This window comes from Suncus etruscus, chromosome X, assembly GCF_024139225.1.
Source record: "Suncus etruscus isolate mSunEtr1 chromosome X, mSunEtr1.pri.cur, whole genome shotgun sequence".
Taxonomy (NCBI): domain Eukaryota; kingdom Metazoa; phylum Chordata; class Mammalia; order Eulipotyphla; family Soricidae; genus Suncus; species Suncus etruscus.
This window is the reverse complement of record NC_064868.1, coordinates 39,645,442-39,664,508: the sequence shown is the minus strand read 5'-3', so window position 1 is coordinate 39,664,508 and position 19,067 is coordinate 39,645,442. Positions and strand designations below refer to the sequence as shown.

General features: G+C 38.6%; 1 protein-coding gene across 1 annotated transcript in view; it reads right to left on the bottom strand.

Annotated features, from left to right (window-relative positions):
* Positions 1 to 19,067, bottom strand: part of SYTL5 (synaptotagmin like 5) — a 438,357-nt gene that overhangs the window by 84,974 nt on the left and 334,316 nt on the right. The window contains exons 7-8 of the mRNA XM_049767126.1: positions 14,494 to 14,635; positions 1,054 to 1,186 (exon numbers count right to left, since the gene is read on the bottom strand). Of these exons, the coding sequence (XP_049623083.1) occupies positions 1,054 to 1,186; positions 14,494 to 14,635 (275 nt within the window). The remainder of the gene's footprint in view (positions 1 to 1,053; positions 1,187 to 14,493; positions 14,636 to 19,067) is intronic.

The window sequence follows — 19,067 nt, the reverse complement described above, 5'->3', positions numbered from 1 at the left end:
AATATATTTACTGAATTATTCTTCATGATGGTAGCTTCCAGGATAGTTTAGATTTTCTAATAATTTTCTAATGCTAAAGAAATAGAAAATGACTTTTAACTTTAGAACACCTTTGAAGATCTATCTACTCTTAGCTAACTAGGATCTTAGGATTTTAGCTGTCTTATTTAGATCCTCTTGCTCAGAGCTCAGGCTTTAACTTTATGCAAATATGTCATTAGGTTAATCATGTAACTTCATACTGTCAAGAATTCTACCATGATTTTAATTCTACACATAGAGCATAAATTTCCTATAAATGAGAAATTATTTATGGCCAATTTCTCTGCTTAGTTTCTTTATTCATAGGTAATAAATTTTTCTTCAGAGGTTTCTTGGGATGATGAAAGCAAATAAAATGTTTCAATATACCAAATCAACAATTATTACTAGTAATTTAACTCTACTCATAAATATATCCTTTATACTATGGGAAGATTACTTTTTCTAGACATATGGACTTCTGACCACACATCAATTGAACCACAATTCCTTATATTCTGGGTTGGCCTATCTTTGATATCATATGAATCTATTTGATTTTTTTGTTTTTGTTTTTGTTTTTTTGGGGGGGGACACATCCAGTGACACTCAGGGGTTACTCCTGGTTATGTGCTCAGAAATTGCTTCTGGCTTGGGGGACCATATGGGATGCTGGGGGATTGAACCACAGTCTGTCCTAGGCTAGTGTGGACAAGGCTGTCACCTTACCGCTTATGCCACTGCTTCAGCCCCGAACCTATTTGATTTTCTGACACTATTTTAATGAAATTTGGTATAGCTCTCAATGTTTGCAAGAGTGCAGCATACTAAACATAATAAAGGATTCTGCATAAATATAAAAGGTTCAAGGCATCACTGTGTCCACCTTTAAAATATTTATGCAGTAGACGTATTACCACAGATCAAAGAATGTATGATTATTTTATAAAGGCACAAAATATCCTTTGGATGGCAGTTAATTACATTCTATATACTAATTTTTATTAGAGTAGTTATGTTTTAAATACCCACCCGAGGAGATGGACGCCCTGGACACCGCTATGGATGGCATAACAGAAGTATTTCTATGATGGTTCTTCCTGAAGTTTTCAGAATTACTTTCAATGTTAGTCAAATCCGTGGAAGTTTCAAAACCATGCTCCTTCTCAAAAAGTAGAAATGAAAAATATAAGAGTCATTATACTGAATAAAATCTACTTTAAAATCCTTCCATATAATTATATTTCAGCATAAACACAGTTACATGTATTATTCATTAGAAGCTGATTTTTATTTGGAGGTCTCTCATAAGAAATCCATAAAATATAAAAAATGTGCTTGCCAAGGCATGCATGAACTTTTAGGGGAGATCAGCCCACCAGATGTATCCCCAGATTTTCCTGGTTGGGAGAACTGAAATAACCCCACAGGATTCCTCAAAAGGCCCTCTGTGGACGCCTTTTTTCCCTGCTTGGATAGTTGAGGAATTCCCGAAGAGATAAATCTATGCTTGGTGTTACATTTTCTGTCATTATTTGGCAATCTCTCCTTTGTAAAATCTCAGGCAAAATTATGGCCTCTATCAAATAATTTGACTCAGAAATTTTAGCATCAAAAATTACTATGAGAAGCCCTTTACTGGATAATATTTAGCACCTAAAGCAAAGACAATATTTTTCTCTTTTTCAAATATGTCCTTGCAGCTGCAGTTTCTGGTAATCAAGGGCTTAGTCAGAATTCAGATCCTGGGCTATTGACTCTTAGAAAAAGAGAACCAGATCTGAGGGGGTTTGACTTTTTCCTTTACTTGACCTCTAAAACAATAGAGCCCAGCTCAGAGAAGACCATGTTCCCAGATATTTCCTACTTCTAATAATCCCTGATTTTGCATTTGAAGTAAGCTTGCAAAAAGCTGCCTTGAGTTGTAACCTTCTCTTTTGTAACTTCCAATTTTTACAGCTCACATGCATAGCTTAAACATTGTCACTGTTGAACTTTGCTTTGTGATTGTAATCACTCTTCTCTATACCTATGGCTGGCTTTACCACCATATATCCCCCAGTTTAAAGATTAAACTTGTCGCTCTCCTGCCAGAAGATGTTTTGACCTCACATACTCTGAGTGTGGTTTCATTATTTCATATTTCGTCGCCCACGCAACCCACTCTCCCTAAAGTGGATTCATTGAAGTCCTGCTGATGGCTATAGGACAGAAGCTGACTACAGCATGTGCTATCAATAATTGCTCTATAATATAGATACAAAGAAGTTTATTAATGAGTATGTAAGGCATCCAAACATGTTTTTATTTTAAAAGCTGTGAATGTTATAATATATTTTAGCAATAGAGATGACAAGGGTCTTCAACCTTTTTTATCTTTATTTAAACACCTTGATTACAAATATGATTGTAATTGGGTTTCAGTCATGTAAAGAATATCCCCCTTTACCAGTGCAACATTCCCATCACCAATGTCCCAAATAAGTCTCCTCCCCATCCCACCCCCAGCTATACTCTAGACAGGTTTTCTACTTTCCCTCATTCATTCACATTGTTATGATAGTTTTCAGTGGAGTTATTTCTCTAACTGTACTCACCACTCTTTGTGGAGAGCTTCATGAGGTGAGCTGTAACTTCCAGCCCTCCTCTCTTTGTCTCTGAGAATTTTTGCAAAATTGTCTTTTAATTTTTTTAAAAACCCATAGATGAGGGAGACTGTGCTGCGTCAATCTCTCTCCCTCTGACTTATTTCACTCAGCATAATAGATTGAATGTACATCCATGTATAGGAATATTTCATGACTTCATGTCTCCTGATGGCCGCATAATATTTCATTGTGTATATATACCACAGTTTCTTTAGCCATTCATCTGTTGAAGGACATCTTGGTTGTTTCCAGAGTTGGGCTATTGTAAATAGTGCTGCAATGAATATAGGTGTGAGGAAGGGATTTTGTATTGTATTCTTGTGTTCCTAGGGTATATTCCTAGGAGTGGTATAGCTGGATTGTATGGGATTTCAATTTCCAGCTGTTGGAGGAAAGATGTCTCCAATATTAAGTATACTATTCAATAGAATCTGATCAGCTTCATAATCCTCAGAGTACTCAGACATAAGACTTTCCTTAGTTTTAGGTTTGTCAACAACTGCCCCTTCTCTCTGTATCTACCCTTAATACCACCTTTATCACCATATACAGAAAAAGCCACTTTTCTTTGTCGCAGACTGGGTGATCAAAACAGGTCTGTTACATAATCACTGGAATAAGCCTAAGCCTTTCATGCAAAAATACTTATCAAATTTCATAAAATAATACAGCATGGAATTTCCATGACTAATAAAAATAGGAGGTATGTGTGTGCATGTGTTTTCTCTCTCTGTGTGTGCGCGCATGTGTGTGAGAGAGAGAGAGAACACTGTGTACTCTAGCTAATATATGCATAGTCATGTTGCAAAATTTAGACCAAGATAATTTCATTGTTAGTAAAGAAAAACTTTGTCTCCTCTTTGCCTGTGCCCCTAGGGACTCCACTAGTCAATTTTCCCAAATAGTACAAAGTTAATTTTGAACTTCTTGATAACTGGACTGAGGTAGTATCTGTGAAAATGGAATCATGCTATGCTACATTCAACCCCAGATTTTCAATTTTTCTTTACAGAAATACATTACTACAGAGATGAAATTCTGCCTTGTTGCTCTATATTTAGATCAAATATATTTAACTTAAATAGTGTAAGACTGATAAACCCAATGCAGAAAATGTGGTTCTTACTTAGCATGCTAATTGATACCACTTCAATCCAGACTCCTTGGTCTGATTATTCTGCATTACAAACTACCTGTGGTAGTAGAAATACAGCTTCTAGCTCCTCTAATTGTCATTGCCTTCCAAGGTTTATTAAAAGGTTGTATAGAAGTCAAGTGGGTAAATTATTTTCAACTTGTTATTAATACCTCTTCAAAAAGTTGTTCACACATTGCTTCATGCCACCAAGAATTAACTGAGAAGTTCACTGGGGTTGTTCAGAAAATATTTTATTGGAAATTCATCAGGTGTCTTTGACAATTTGAGAGAAAGGGACTCTTTAAATCTTCAAAGACAATAAAGCTTTAATTAGACAAATCCCTAAAATCAACTCAGACTTTGTTGTGCTTTTTTGTCTACTTATTTTTTCCAATATCTTTTTTTCTTTATTTAAACATCTTGATTGCAAATATGATTGTAATCAGGTTTCAGTCATGTAAAGAACACCCCCCTTCACCAGTGCAACATTACCACCACCAATGTCCCAAATCTCCCTCCATCCCATCCCACCCCGCCTGTACTCTAGACAGGCTTTCTAGTTGCCTCATTCATTCACATGATTATGGTAGTTCTCAGTATAATTATTTCTTTTTTTTTTGTTTGTTTTTGGGTCACACCTGGTGATGCTCAGGGGTTACTCCTGGCTATGCGCTCAGAAGCTGCTCCTGGCTTGGGGGACCATATGGGACGCCGGGGGATCGAACCGTGGTCCATCCAAGGCTAGCGCAGGCAAGGCAGGCACCTTACCTCTAGCGCCACCGCCCGGCCCCAGTATAATTATTTCTATAACTGCACTCACCACTCTTTGTGTTGAGCTTCATGAAGTGAGCTGGAAGTTCCAGCCCTCCTCTCATTGTCTCTAAGGATTGTTGCAAAAATGACTTTTATTTTTCTTAAAACCCATAGATGAGTGAGACTATTCTGCATCTCTCTCCCTCTGATTTATTTCACTCAGCATGATAGACTCCATGTACATCCATGTATAGGAAAATTTCATGACTTCTCTCTCCTGACTGCTGTATAATATTCCACTGTGTATATGTACCACAGTTTTGTTAGCCATTCATCTGTTGAAGGGCATCTTGGTTGTTTTCCAGAGTCTGCCTATTGAAAATAGTATGGCAATGAACATTGGTGTGAGGAAGAGATTTTTATATTGTGTTTTTGTGTTCTGAGGGTATATCCCTATCAGTAGTATATCTGGATCATATGGAAGTCCAATTTCCATTTTTTGAAGAATTTCCATATTGTGTTCCATAAAGGCTGGACTAGATGTCATTCCCAGCAGCAGTGAATGAGAGTTTCTTTCTCTCCATATCCCCTCCAGCACCAATTGTTCCTGTTCTTTATGATATGTGCCATTTACTGTGGTGTGAAATGATAATTCATGGTTGTTTTGATTTGCATCTCCCTGATGATTAGTGATGAGGAGCAATTTTTGATGTGTCTTTTGGACATTTGTATTTCTTCTTTGACAAAGTGACTGTTCATTTCTGCTCTCCATTTTTTATGGGATTAGATGTTTTCTTCTTGTAAAGTTCTGTCAGTGCCTTGTATTTTTTTTTGGATATTAGCCCCTTATCTTATGCATATTGGGTGAATAATTTCTTTCATTCAGTGTGTGGCTCTTGTTTCCTAGGCACTATTTCCTTTGAGGCGCAGAAGCTTCTCAGCTTAATATATTCCCATCTGTTAATCTCTGCTTCTGCTTGCTTGGAAAATGCTGTTTCCTCCTTGAAGATACCTTTAGTTTCAATGTCCTGAATTGTTTTACCTATGTGTTGTTCCATGTATCTTTCAGGTCAGATATCAAGATCTTTAATCCATTTGAATTTTTAATTATCTTTATTTAAAACACCGTGATTACAAATATGATTGTAGTTGTATGATTACAGTCATGTAAAGAACACCCCCCTTCACCAGTGCAAGATTCCCACCACTAATTGCCCAGATCTCCCTCCTCCCCACCCCACCCACACCTATACTTGAGACAGGCTTTCTATTTCTCTCATTCATTCACATTGTTATGATAGTTTTCAGTGTAGTTATTTCTCTAACTGCACTCACTCTATGTGGTAAACTTCATGTCATGAGCTGCACCTACATGGGTAAATGGGGGGAAATAATGGTTAGGACTGAGGCAGTAAAAAATTACAAATGAGCAATGGAGACCAAGGAAAGCCTGTCTAGAGTACAGGTGGAGGTGGGGTGGGATGGAGGGAGATTTGGGACATTGGTGGAGGGAATATTGCGCTGGTGAAGGGGGGTGTTCTTTACATGACTGAAACCTAAGCACACTCATATTTGTAAACAGGATGCTTAAATAAAGATATTATAAATAAAAAATTCAATACAAAAATCCGTTCCTCACACACACACACACACACACACACACACACACACACACACACATATATATATATATATATATATATATATATATATATATATATATATATATATATATATATATATATATATCGCATCACTCTGGAAACAACCAAGATGCCCTTCAACAAATAAATGGCTAAAGAAACTGATGCATGAGTGTTCCTGCTGGTGATCTTGCCCACGTCAGATCTGCCTGAGACTGGATTTTATCTGCATTGCTGCCGGCGATCCTGCCTGCTTCAGAGGTGAGTCCGGACATACACATACTGATTCCTGCTGTTTTCTACCAGGAGTCAAAAGGGTGAAGAAACCATCTTGGGTCATGCTGTTTTCAGCTGCCTGAGACTGGATTTCATCAGCATTTCTGCCCATGACCCTGCCTGCTTCAGAGGTGAATGTCAATTTTCTGGGTGACTGTAGAGACCACAGTGAAGATTTAGGAGGCTTCAAGCTCTTTCACCTTTGTCAGTAAGCGGATGGGAAGTCCCAACCATCTGAGGTGATTACCCATTTCAGACTAGGATTAAAGTTCTAAAAGATTTCTGGGAACTCAGATGACAGCACCCCGACCTGCCTGTCTTCTGTGCTGTGCTCCATTTTTGGCCTGATTTCATCCTGTGTGTGGCTCACCTGCGGACAGCTCGCCTTCCCTGGAGCTTTCCCTGGAGGTGAGTTTACATGCCCAGAAAGGGGAAGCCACTGAACTCTGCTGGAACTCAAATGCCAGCAACCCTATCTGCCTGTCTTCTGTGCTGTGCTGCATTTTCATCCTGATTTCATACTGTGTGTGGCTCATCTGCGGCCAGCTCACCTTCCCTGGAGTCTTCCCTGGAGGTGAGTTTGCATGCCCAGAAAGGGGAAGCTGCTGAACTCTGCTGGAACTCAGATTCTAGCACCCCTATCTGCCCATCTTCTGTGCTGTGCTCCATTTTCGGCCTGATTTCATCCTGTGTGTGGCTCATCCACAGATGGCTAGCCTTTCCTGGAGTCTGGAGGTGAGTTTACACGCCATGAAAGGGAGGAGCCAGAGGAGCGCTGCCTCTCCGATCCACTTCGCGGCCGTGCACATCATTTAGCCAATGAATACAACCACAGCATGTAGAAAAACCCACAATACAAGTGTGACAATGGGGAAAAAACGCAGGCCAGTGCCAGACATAGAGAATGATGATGGTAACTCTGATAATGTGAACATGACCAAACAAGTAGTCAGTCTCTCAGATAAGGAGTTTAGAGTCGCAGTATGGAAGATGTTCAAAGAACTCAAAGAAAGTATAGAAGAGAACATTAATAAGAATCAAGAGAATATGAAGATAAAATCAGAAAACTTCAAACTAAAATTTCAGGTCAAATAATAGGTCTGAAAACCTCAGTAGATGAATTAAAGAAAAACATGGTTGAGCTTTCCCACGGGTTAACAGCAGCTGAGGATAGAATTAGTACACTGGAAGATGAGATAAATAACAATTCTATACAGCAGAAGAAACTGGAAAAAAAGCCTTAAAGCAAATGATCAAACAATGGAAAAATTACTCAAAGAATGGGAACAGATGAAAATAGAAGTCTATGATAAGCTCAACAGAAACAACTTAAGAATCATTGGAGTCCCAGAGACCCAGGAAGAAAATCTCCAGGAAGAATCAATGATCAAGAACATCATTAAAGAGAAACTACCAGAGCTAATGAATACATGTGATCAAATCCTGCATGCCCGAAGATTACCAACTAAAAGAGACCCCAGATAAAACACCCCAAGACACATCCTAGTCACAATGATGAATCCCACAGATAGAGACAGCATGATCGAAAAGAGAATTACATTCAAGTAAATCCTTGAGATTTACTGCAGACCTGTCACCAGAAACACTCAAGGCCAGAAGGCAGTGGTGGGACATAGTGACAAAACTCAATGAAATAAATGCTTCGCCTAGAACAATGCACCCAGCAAAACTCACTTTCACGTTTGAAGGAACAATACATGATTACACAGACAAACAACAGCTCAAAAACTTTACAGACTCAAAACCATTCTTAAAAGAAAAACTGAACAGCCTACTTTAAGACAAGACTGACCAACAGATGCTCCAAACTTCGATATAAAGATGGCACTAACTCCCAGGACAATTCTTTCTCTCAATGTCAATGGACTAAATGCACCAGTTAAGAGACACAGAGTGGCTAAATGGATCAAAAACTCAATCCAACCTTCTGCTGCCTATAAGAAACACACCTGAATAGTCATAATGACATAGACTCAAAATAAAAGGCTGGAGGAAAATCATCCAAGCAAACAACACCCATAAAAAAGCTAGAGTGGCCATACTAATATCAAATGATGCAAACTTTATACTTAGGAAAGTTGTAAGGGACAAAGATGACATTTTGTATTAATCAAGGTATACGTACAGCAGGAAGAAATCACTCTCCTAAACATATGCACCGAATGAGGGGCCAGCAAAATATTTAATACAATTGTTGATAAATCTGAAAAATAATATCAATAACAACACAATAATAGTGGGAGACCTCAACACGGCATTGTCAACACTTGACAGGTCAACCAGACTGAAACCCTACAAGAATATACTAGACCTGAAAAGAGAAATGGAAGAAAGAGGCCTAGTAGATATATACAGGACACTCCACCCCCAGAAGCCTGGATAAACATTCTTCTCTAATATACATGGGACATTCTCCAGGATAGACTACATGCTAGCACATAATACATACCTCCATAATATCAAGAGGATAGAAATTTTGCAGGCTACATTCGCTGACCACAAGGCCCTGAAATTATATGTGAATTACAAATGGACACAGAAAAAAAATTTAATACCTGGAAGTTAAATACCCTAATACTGAATAACCGGTGGGTACGAGATGAAATCAAAAAGGAAATCAAAACCTTCCTGAAAACAAATGACAATGGAGACACAAACTATCAGAACCTATGGGACACAGCAATGGCGGTACTGAGAGGAAAATTTATAGCTTTGCAAGCACACATCAGGAAAGAAGAATGGGCATACCTGAATAGCTTAATGACGCAGCTCATAGAATTAGAAAGTACTCAACAAAAGGACCAAAAATAGGGAGACAGAAGGAAATAACAAAGCTGAGAGCAGAAATCAATGAAGTGGAAACCCGAAAAGCAATACAAAAGATCAGCTAAAGCAGAAGTTGGATCTTTGAAAAAATAAACAAGATTGATAGACCACTGACAAAACTAACAAAGAAAGAGAGAGAGAAAATAGATAACTCGTATTAGGAATGAAAAAGGAGAGATCACTACTGATATGGTAGAGATTTAAAGGGTAATCAGAAACTACTTTGAGAAACTCTATGGAACTAAACATGAAAACCTGGAAGAAATGGATAAAGTTTTGGACTCTTATAATCTTCCACAGTTGAATGAAGAGGATGTAGCATATCTAAGCACACCCATCACTATTGAGAAAATTAAGAGAGTAATCAAATGTCTGCCCAAAAACAAAAGCCCAGGCCCAGATGGATTTATTAATAAATTCTTTCAAACCTTTCAAGAGGAACTATTACCAATACTGGCAAGACTCTTTCATAAAATCGAAAAAACAGGAACACTTCCAAATAGCTTTTTGAAGCCAACATCACCTTGATACCTAAACTAGACAGAGATGCTGCCAGAAAAAAAATTACAGACCAAAATCCTCAACAAAATCCTGGCAAATAGGATTCAACACCTCATTAAGAAGATCATCCATTGGGGCCGACAAGGTGGCACTAGAGGTAAGGTTGCTGCCTTGCAAGCGCTAGCCAAGGAAAGATTGCGACCGCAGTTCGATCCCTCAGCATCTCATATGGTCCCCCAATCCAGGGGCAATTTCTGAGCACTTAGCCAGGAGTAACCCCTGGCATCAAACGGGTGTGGCCCGAAAAAAAAAAAAAAGAAAACCATCCACTATGATCAAGTAGGTTTCATCCCAGGAATGTAAGGCTGGTTTAACATCCATAAATCTATCAACATAATACACAACATCAACAACAAGAAAAATAGAAATCACATGATCATATCAATAGACACAGAGAAAGCATTTTATTAGTTCCAGCACCCATTCTTGATCAAAAGTCTCAGCAAGATGGGAAAGGAAGGAACCTTTCTCAATATAATTAAGGCCATCTACCACAAGCCAGAGGCAAATATTGTCCTCAATGGAGAAAATCTGAAAGCCTTTCTTCTAAATTCTGGCACAAGGCAAAGCTTTCCTCTCACCACTCCTATTCAATATAATACTGGAAATACTTGCTATAGCGATTAGACAAGAAAAAGATATCTAGAAAATCCAGATAGGAAAGGAAGAAGTCAAGCTCCCACTGTTTGCAGATGACATGGTACTCTACTTAGAAAACCCTAAAGTCTCTACGAAAAAGTTTCTAAAATAGACTCATGTAGCAACGTGGCAGGCTACAAAATTAACACACAAAAATCAATGGCCTTTCTATACACCAATAGTAATAAGGAAGAAATTGACTTTAAGAAAACAACCCCATTCACAATAGTGCCACACAAAGCCAAATATCTTGGTATCAACTTGACTAAAAATGTAAAGGACCTATACAAAGTAAATTATAAAATTCTGCTCCAAGAAATAAGAGAGGACACGTGGAAATGGAAGCACATACCCTGCTCATGGATTGGCAGAATTAACATCATTAAAATTGAAATACTCCCCAAAGCATTGTACAGATTTAATGCGATCCCTCTAAAGATTTCCATGACATTCTTCAAAGAAGTGGATCAGGCACTTTTGAAATTCATTTGGAACAATAAACACCCTAGAAGAGCTAAAGCAATTATTGGAAAAAGAATATGGGAGGAATTACTTTCCCCAACTTTAAACTGTACTACAAAGCAATAGTTATCAAAACACCATGGTATTGGAAAAAAGACAGGCCTTCAGATCAGTGGAATAGGCTTGAATACTCAGAGAATGTTCTTCAGACATACAATCACCTAATTTTTGATAAAGAAGCAGGAAATCCTCAATGGAGCAGGGAACGCCTCTTCAACAATTGGTGTTGGCACAACTGGATAGCCACTTGCAAAAAAATTGAACTTAGACCCCCAGCTAACATCATGTAAGAAAGTTAAATCCAAATGGATGAAAGTCCTCAATATCAGACCCAAAACCATAAGATATATAGAACAACACATAGGTAAAACATTCCAGGACATTGAGACTAACGGCATCTTCAAAGAGGAAACTGCACTCTCCAAGAAAGTGAAAGCAGAAATTAACAGATGGGAATATATTAAGCTGAGAAGCTTCTGCACCTCAAAATAAATAGTGCCCAGGATACAAGAGCCCCCCACTGAGTGGGAGAAACCATTCACCCAATACTCATCATATAAGGGGCTAATCTTCAAAATATACAAGGCACTGACATAAATTTACAATAAAAAACATCCAATCCTATCAAAAAATGGGGAGAAGAAATGGACAGACATTTTGACAAAGAAGAAATACAAATGGCCAAAAGACACATGAAAAAATGTTCCACATCACTAATCATCAGGTAGATGCAAATCAAAACAAATATGAGGTACCATCTCATCTCACAGATTGGCACACATCACAAAGAATGAGAACAAGCAGTGTTGGCGGGGATGTGGAGAGAAAGGAACTCTTATCCACTGCTGGTGGGAATGCCATCTAGTTCAACCTTTATGGAAAGCAATATGGAGATTCCACCAAAAACTGGAAATCGAGCTCCCATACGATCCAGCTATACCACTCCTAGGAATATACCCTAGGAACACAAAAATACAATAAAAAATCCCTTCCTTATACCTATATTCATTGCAGCACTATTTACCATAGCAAGACTCTGGAAACAGCCAAGATACCCTTCAACAGATGAATGGCTAAAGAACCTGTGGTACATATACACAATGGAATATTATGCAGCTGTCAGGAGAGATGAAGTCATGAAATTTTCCTATACATGGATGTACATGGGATCTATTATACTGATTGAAATAAGTCAGCGAGAGAGAGTAAGATGCAGAATGGTCTCACTCATCTATGGGTTTTAAGAAAAATGAAAGACATTCTCGCAATAATAACTTTCAGACACAAAAGAGAAAAGAGCTGGAAGTTCCAGCTCACCTCATGAAGCTCACCAGAAACAGGAATGTGTTTAGTTAGAGAAATAACTACGTTTTGAACTATCCTAATAATGAGAATATACGAGGGAATTAGAAAGCCTGTCTAGAGTACAGGCGGGGGTTGGGTGGAGAGGAGGGATATTTGGGACATGGTGATGGGAATGTTGCACTGGTGATGGGTGGTGTTCTTTACATGACTGAAACCCAAACACAATCATATATGTAATAAAGTTGTTTAAATAAAAAAATGATTGTCAATACAAAAAAAGTAACATGCATATATACAATTGTATATTATGTATTCATCAGGAGAGAGGAAGTTATGAAAGCTTCCTATACATAATTGTACATTGAATCTATTATGCTGAGTGAAATTAGTCAGAGGGAGAGAAAGACACAGAATAGTCTCACTCAACTATGGGTTTAAGAAAAATTAAAAACAGTGAAATAATTTCTAGAGATGTGGCCCAGTAGGACCGGCTCAATATGTGAAGCTCCCAACAAGGAGTGGTGAGTGCAGATAGAGAAAGAATTATGCTGAGAACTATCCTAACAATGCCAGTAAGTGAGGACTGTAGAAAGCCTTTCCTGAAAATAGGCAGGAGTGGAGGAGGGACAAGATGGGGGCATCGGTGATGGAAATGTTTCACTGTCAGGGGAAGTGGTCTTGTTATGACTGAAACCCAACTACAATTATGTTTGTAATCATGGTGTTTAAATAAAGAAATTATAAGAAAAAGAAATAGTGGCCAGTGGGGCCAGAGTGGTGGTATAAGAAAAAAAATTAAAAAGAAAGTGAACAATTGTACATTAAAATCGAGTCATTGGGCTGAATTGATACTACAATTGATAAGGCATTTGCCTTGTATAAATCAACATATATTTTATCCTCAGCTCTTCATATATATCCCTGCAACCGGCCCAGAGTGATCCCTGAGTAAAAAGCCAGGATTAAGCCATGAGCACTGCCAGTTCTGGATCCTAACCATAATGATAATAATAAGAATGATAATAATAAAATAATAATAATAAACTAAGTCACTGTTAAAATAAATAGAATTTACAAGAAAATATAAGCGTATGCCATGCTCATGAATTGATAAAAGTGTTTTGAAAGGACAATCTTAAACAAAATGACCACATTACACAAAATATTAAAACTCAATGTAATCCCTATCAAAGTTCCAATTGTACTCTTTTTTGTTTATTTGTTTGCATCTTTGGCCGCTATACTTGGCAGTGATTAGGAAACACTTTTAGAGGTTAGTTAGGGGCCTCTGTGGTGCCAGGGATAGAGCCATAGTCATATGCATGCAAGGAAAGCCTTACCCAAGTACAGTAAGTAAGATGTTTCCCTTGCATATAGCTAACTCAGGTGCACCAACTCATGTGCAGCTAACTCCTGGGCACCCTAGCTGGTCCCCCAATCCCATTCATAATGATCCCTGAGTGAAGTTCCAAAAGTATTTCCTGAACATCACTGGACATGGCTCAAAATCGAAACAAAAATGAAGAGAAGAGCTGAACAGACACATTATCACATTATCACATATACACATGGCCAACAAGTACATAACAATCTCTCATAAACATTTATCAAGGAAATAGAAGTCATAATACAATAAAATATCCTACATCAATAAGAATGGCCTATATCAAAAAGGCCAGAAACAACACATGTTAGTGGTAACATGGAGGTTCAAAATTGGAAACTTTTGTAAAGTTTATTTATATTTTGTTTAAACAAAAAAATTATTTAAACCATATCATACAAATGCCAATTTGAAACCTCCTGTTTCTATTTCCTCATTTAAATTTCATGCTAGGTGCAAAGGGTGTTTTATTCTGATAAAGAAACTTCTACCATTAACATTTTAAAGAAAAGCTTTAAGACAGAGAGCAGAAACTGCAAGGTGGTGTGTTATTTTTTCAGAAGCAAATGTTCCTGCATGGCCAGAATAAGGTTCTTGCCTAACACATGACCAATCCAGATTCATACTCTGGTATCCCATATAATCCGGAGTAATTTCTGAATTCTTAGCAAGGACTAACCCCGGAGAATCAATGTTGTGGCCTCAGAAAAAAAAAAAAGAAACAACAAAAGTGTCCCTTCACATCTGTACACTTACTGTACTGCTGCCTGAGGTCACACTGCGTGTGCTTGGGGCCGGTGATTTCTGAGTGACTGGAGACATTCCACTGCTCCAGTAGCTCTTTGGGGTTACAGGACCGACTTCTTGTTCATTAAGATCTGAAGAACCCGTGCTTCCCCTGAAAGAAAAATGATATTTTTACATGAACACAGAAACAAGGTAGCAACCAAACACAGAGGAAAAGCTTACAAAATATGATGGCAGCATGTCAACCCCATAAAGTATATCAGAGCCACCTTAGGACCCCATTTGACTAATTCCCTAGTCTTTGCAATTGAGCTCATCCTTGCTTTCCAACTTTATTGCTTGATATTCCCACTGGGATCATTCAGCTAGTCCAAGTTGCTTCCTATATTCTCTGTATTCACTATGCTTATATCAATGCTGCTAAGGCTTTTGATCAAGTTCTCTCTACCTGGCACATGCTACACATGCAGATGAATTCCCACTCTTCAAGGCCTAGATGAATTCTATTATCCCCCATGAGGCATTTTCTGTCATTTACAGGGTGTTGCCAACTTCTGTTCTACACAATCTCCATTGATTTACAGTCCTTCTCAAACTCTGTAACTCTGAGATTTTGCCAAAACCTCTATAAGATCTTGATGTAAAGGAGACACTCAGTATTTTTTGAGGGGGAACACACCTGGCTATGCTGAGAAGTATTCCTGGCTCTGGGGGAACTTGTGGGGTGCTGGGGTTCAAACTTGGGTCATCTGCAAGGCAAGAATGCTACAATGGCTTTTGCATGCACTCATTACACAGTAATAAAATATAGGATATTATGTTTTATTTCTGTTCTTTTAGAGTCTGGCTCATGGTGTACACTTAATAAATGTGGTCTAAAATTGGCATTTGGTAAATTAATCTGACTCACTTTCCTGTTTGCTAACACTGATTAAATTTTATTCAATAATGACTAAAATCGTTCCTACTATATAGGTGATTTTGATTTTGTTAGTAAAGGAAGCTTCATAAGTAAACACATTTTGATAAATTATAGTTTAAATGAAGGCATCATTTTGTTACATGCCCTCTGTGAGATCAAAGTAGACTGCGGTAAAACATTAGTTCTTAAAAATTTAACTCTTGGGGCCGGTGAGGTGGCGCTAGAGGTAAGGTGTCTGCTTTGCAAGCGCTAGCCAAGGAAGGACTGCAGTTTGATCCCCTTGCGTCCCATATGGTCCCCCAAGCCAGGGGCAATTTCTGAGCACTTAGCCAGGAGTAATCCCTGAGCATCAAATGGGTGTGGCCCAAAAAACAAACAAAAAATTTAACTCTTGCAGTTATAATTATTTTGGGAGAAAAACCCAGAAGTGCATTGAGCCTTTTTCTGGCTCTGTGCTCAGAGGTCACTTATGCGGTGCCAGGGTCTGAACCAGGATTGGCCACGTGCAAGGCAAGTGCCTTAACTCTGATACTTTTTACTCCATCCTTAGTTTATTTTAATATTGTGTAACTTGTCTTATTTTTGAAGCATAGCATGAAGAATTAGTAGATATTACATCTTCCTACTGAGCCAGAAGAGACATTAAAATGACGTTATCGGGCATGTGCTATTACTAGGAGATAAATCTAGAAGCAGAATTAACTATGACCATTGAAGCTACGACAGGTAGCTGTAATCACAATGTAATCACATGTAATCAATGTAATTCAATATAATCACAGGTCATTATATATTTTTTTCTTTTGTTTTTAGTTTTCAGGCCACACCCATTGGTTCTCGGGGGCTACTCCTTGCTCTGTGCTCAGAGGTCACTCCTAGAAGGCTCTGTGGACCCTCTGGGACGTTGGGGATTAAACCCAGTTTGGCTGCCTGCAAGGCATGCAAGCATTCTACCTGCTGTGTTATTGTTTCAGCTACAAGGGTTTGTGGGTTTTTTTTTTTTTTAACTACCTTCTGCATGTTCAGTGGCTGTTCTCAGCTCAAGGGTTGTTCCAGGCTCTCTTGGGTGCTGGAGATGGAGTGCACCCGCAGATCTTGAACACTTGGAGCTGCCCTACCAGTCCAAACTCACCTAGATCCCGAGTTTACATGTTACACTCGTGACCCAGTAAACCTCTTCCATGTTTTCCTAATGTGCTTTTTTTCACCTAATTCCCCTTGCTTACTTAACACATAAAAATGATTATTTCTTGATTACTAAACAAGCTAGTGCTGTTAGCTATTTCCTTGGACTCTTGAACCGAGGTTCAGTCATTCTAAAATTTTTTCATTTTGAGAATGTAAAATTTTTAACGGACTTCTGCCAGTTTGGGGGGTCTTTATGTCTTGTTTTAGAAAAAAATTAAGTATTTCTTTTTATTTATTTATTTTTTATCTTTATTTAAACACCGAGATTACAAACATGATTATAGTTGTATGATTACAGTCATGTAAAGAACACCCCCCTTCACCAGTGCAACATTCCCACCACCAATTTCCCAGATCTCCCTCCTCCCCACCCCCTACACCTGTACTCGAGACAGGCTTTCTACTTCCCTCATTCATTCACATTGTTATGATAGTTTTCAGTGTAGTCATCTCTCCAACTGCACTCATCACTCTATGTGATGAGCTTCATGTCCTGAGCTGCCCCTTCCAGCCCTCATCTCTCTTGTCTCTGAGATACTGTTAAAAATGTCTTTCATATTTCTAAAAGCCCATAGATGAGTGAAACCATTCTGCGTCTTTCTCTCTCCCTCTGACTTACTTCACTCAGCATAATAGATTCCATGTACATCCATGTATAGGAAAATGTCATGACTTCATCTCTCCTGATGGCTGCATAGTATTCCATTGTGTATATGTACCACAGTTTCTTCAGCAACTCATCTGTTGAAGGGCATCTTGGTTGTTTCCAGAGTCTGGCTATTGTAAATAGCACTGCAATGAATATAGGAGTAAGGAAGGGATTTTTGTATTGTATTTTTGTGTTCCTTGGGTATATTCCTAGGAGTGGTATAGCTGGATCGTATAGAAGCTCAATTTCCAGTTTGTGAAGGAATCTCCATATCGCTTTCCATAAAGGTTGTACTAGACAGCATTCCCACCAGCAGTGACAAAGAGTTCCTTTCTCTCCACATCCCCGCCAGCACTGCTTGTTTTCCTTTTTTGTGATGTGTGCCAATCTCAGTGGTGTGAGGTGGTACCTCATAGTAGTTTTGATTTGCATCTCCCTGACGATTAGTGATGTTGAGCATCTTTTCATGTGCCTTTTGGCCATTTGCCTTTCTTCTTTTTCAAAGTGTCTGTTCATTTCTTCTCCCCATTTTTTGATGGGGTTAGTTGTTTTTTTCATTTTGGGGCCTCCCCGGGCTTGCATCAACTTGGGAACTTTGATCTTCTCCGGCATTAATCCTTTCAAGGCGTGCCTCCGCTGAGGTGTGTCTTTTCGGCTGGAGTTGTGGATAAGGGACTTTTGCTGGGCCCCTTAAGCTTGGCAGACATTTTGGGGCCTCCCCCAGCTTGCACCAACCTGGGAACTTTGATCTTCTCTGGCATTAATTCCTTCAAGGCGTGCCTCGTCTGAGGTGTGTCTTTTTGGCTGGAGTTGTGGATAAGAGACTTTTGCTGGGCCCCTTAAGCTTGGCAGACATTTTGGGACTTTCCCAGGCTTGCATCAACCTGGGAACTTTGATCTTCTCTGGCGTTCATCCCCTGACGGCTTGCCTCGGCTGAGGTGAGTGTTTGGGGGCCGGAGTTGCGGATAAAGCTGACTCTGCTGGCCCCCTTAAGCCCACCTATAAGGGGTAGAAGCAGAGGAGCACGGCCGCTCCACTTTACTTCACGGCCGTGCACTCCACCTAGCCAATGAGTACCACCACAACACGTAGAAAAACCCACAGCATAAGTGTGACAATGGGGAGGTCATTATATTTTTTCAAGACTGAAAACTGGAGAAACTACCAAAATTATGCCACATTAATACCACCAAACTCTACGTCCTTCTATTAATATGTACATAATATTTGCACTTAGTGAGATTTCTTAGGTGTTAGACTTTCCATCTCTCAACATCTTTAGAAAGTATTAACAATCATATTTTATTGTTTGCTTCTATTGTGTCAGGCAGTTCTACATGCAACCAGGGCTACATGCAGCAGTAGTCATATTTTGCCAGAAATCTAACCTGGGGCCCTGAGATACATAGGCGCAGGCTCTAGCCTATTGCCCCAAACCTATTTTTAATTTAATTTCCATGGATTAACAATACTGTGAAAATTCAATATTTTAGTTTTATACCTCTATATGTATATAAAACTAATAATATCTACCACCCCATTTCAGAGTTATCTTGCCAGCAAAAAAGTGATCTACCCATTGCATTGAGTATGTATATATGTATGTATGCATGTATGTATGTATGTATGTGTATGTGTGTGGCTTCTTTATCTAGTCATGTGCAGATGGGTATTTAGGATTACTCCATGCATTGGTTTTTGTAGATTGTACTGCTATAAACATTGGGATGAAACATAAACTTTTGAATTAATGTTTTAATATCTTTCAGATACATTTTTAGTATAAGTTGTATTACTGTATTATAGGAGCTTCTATTTTTATT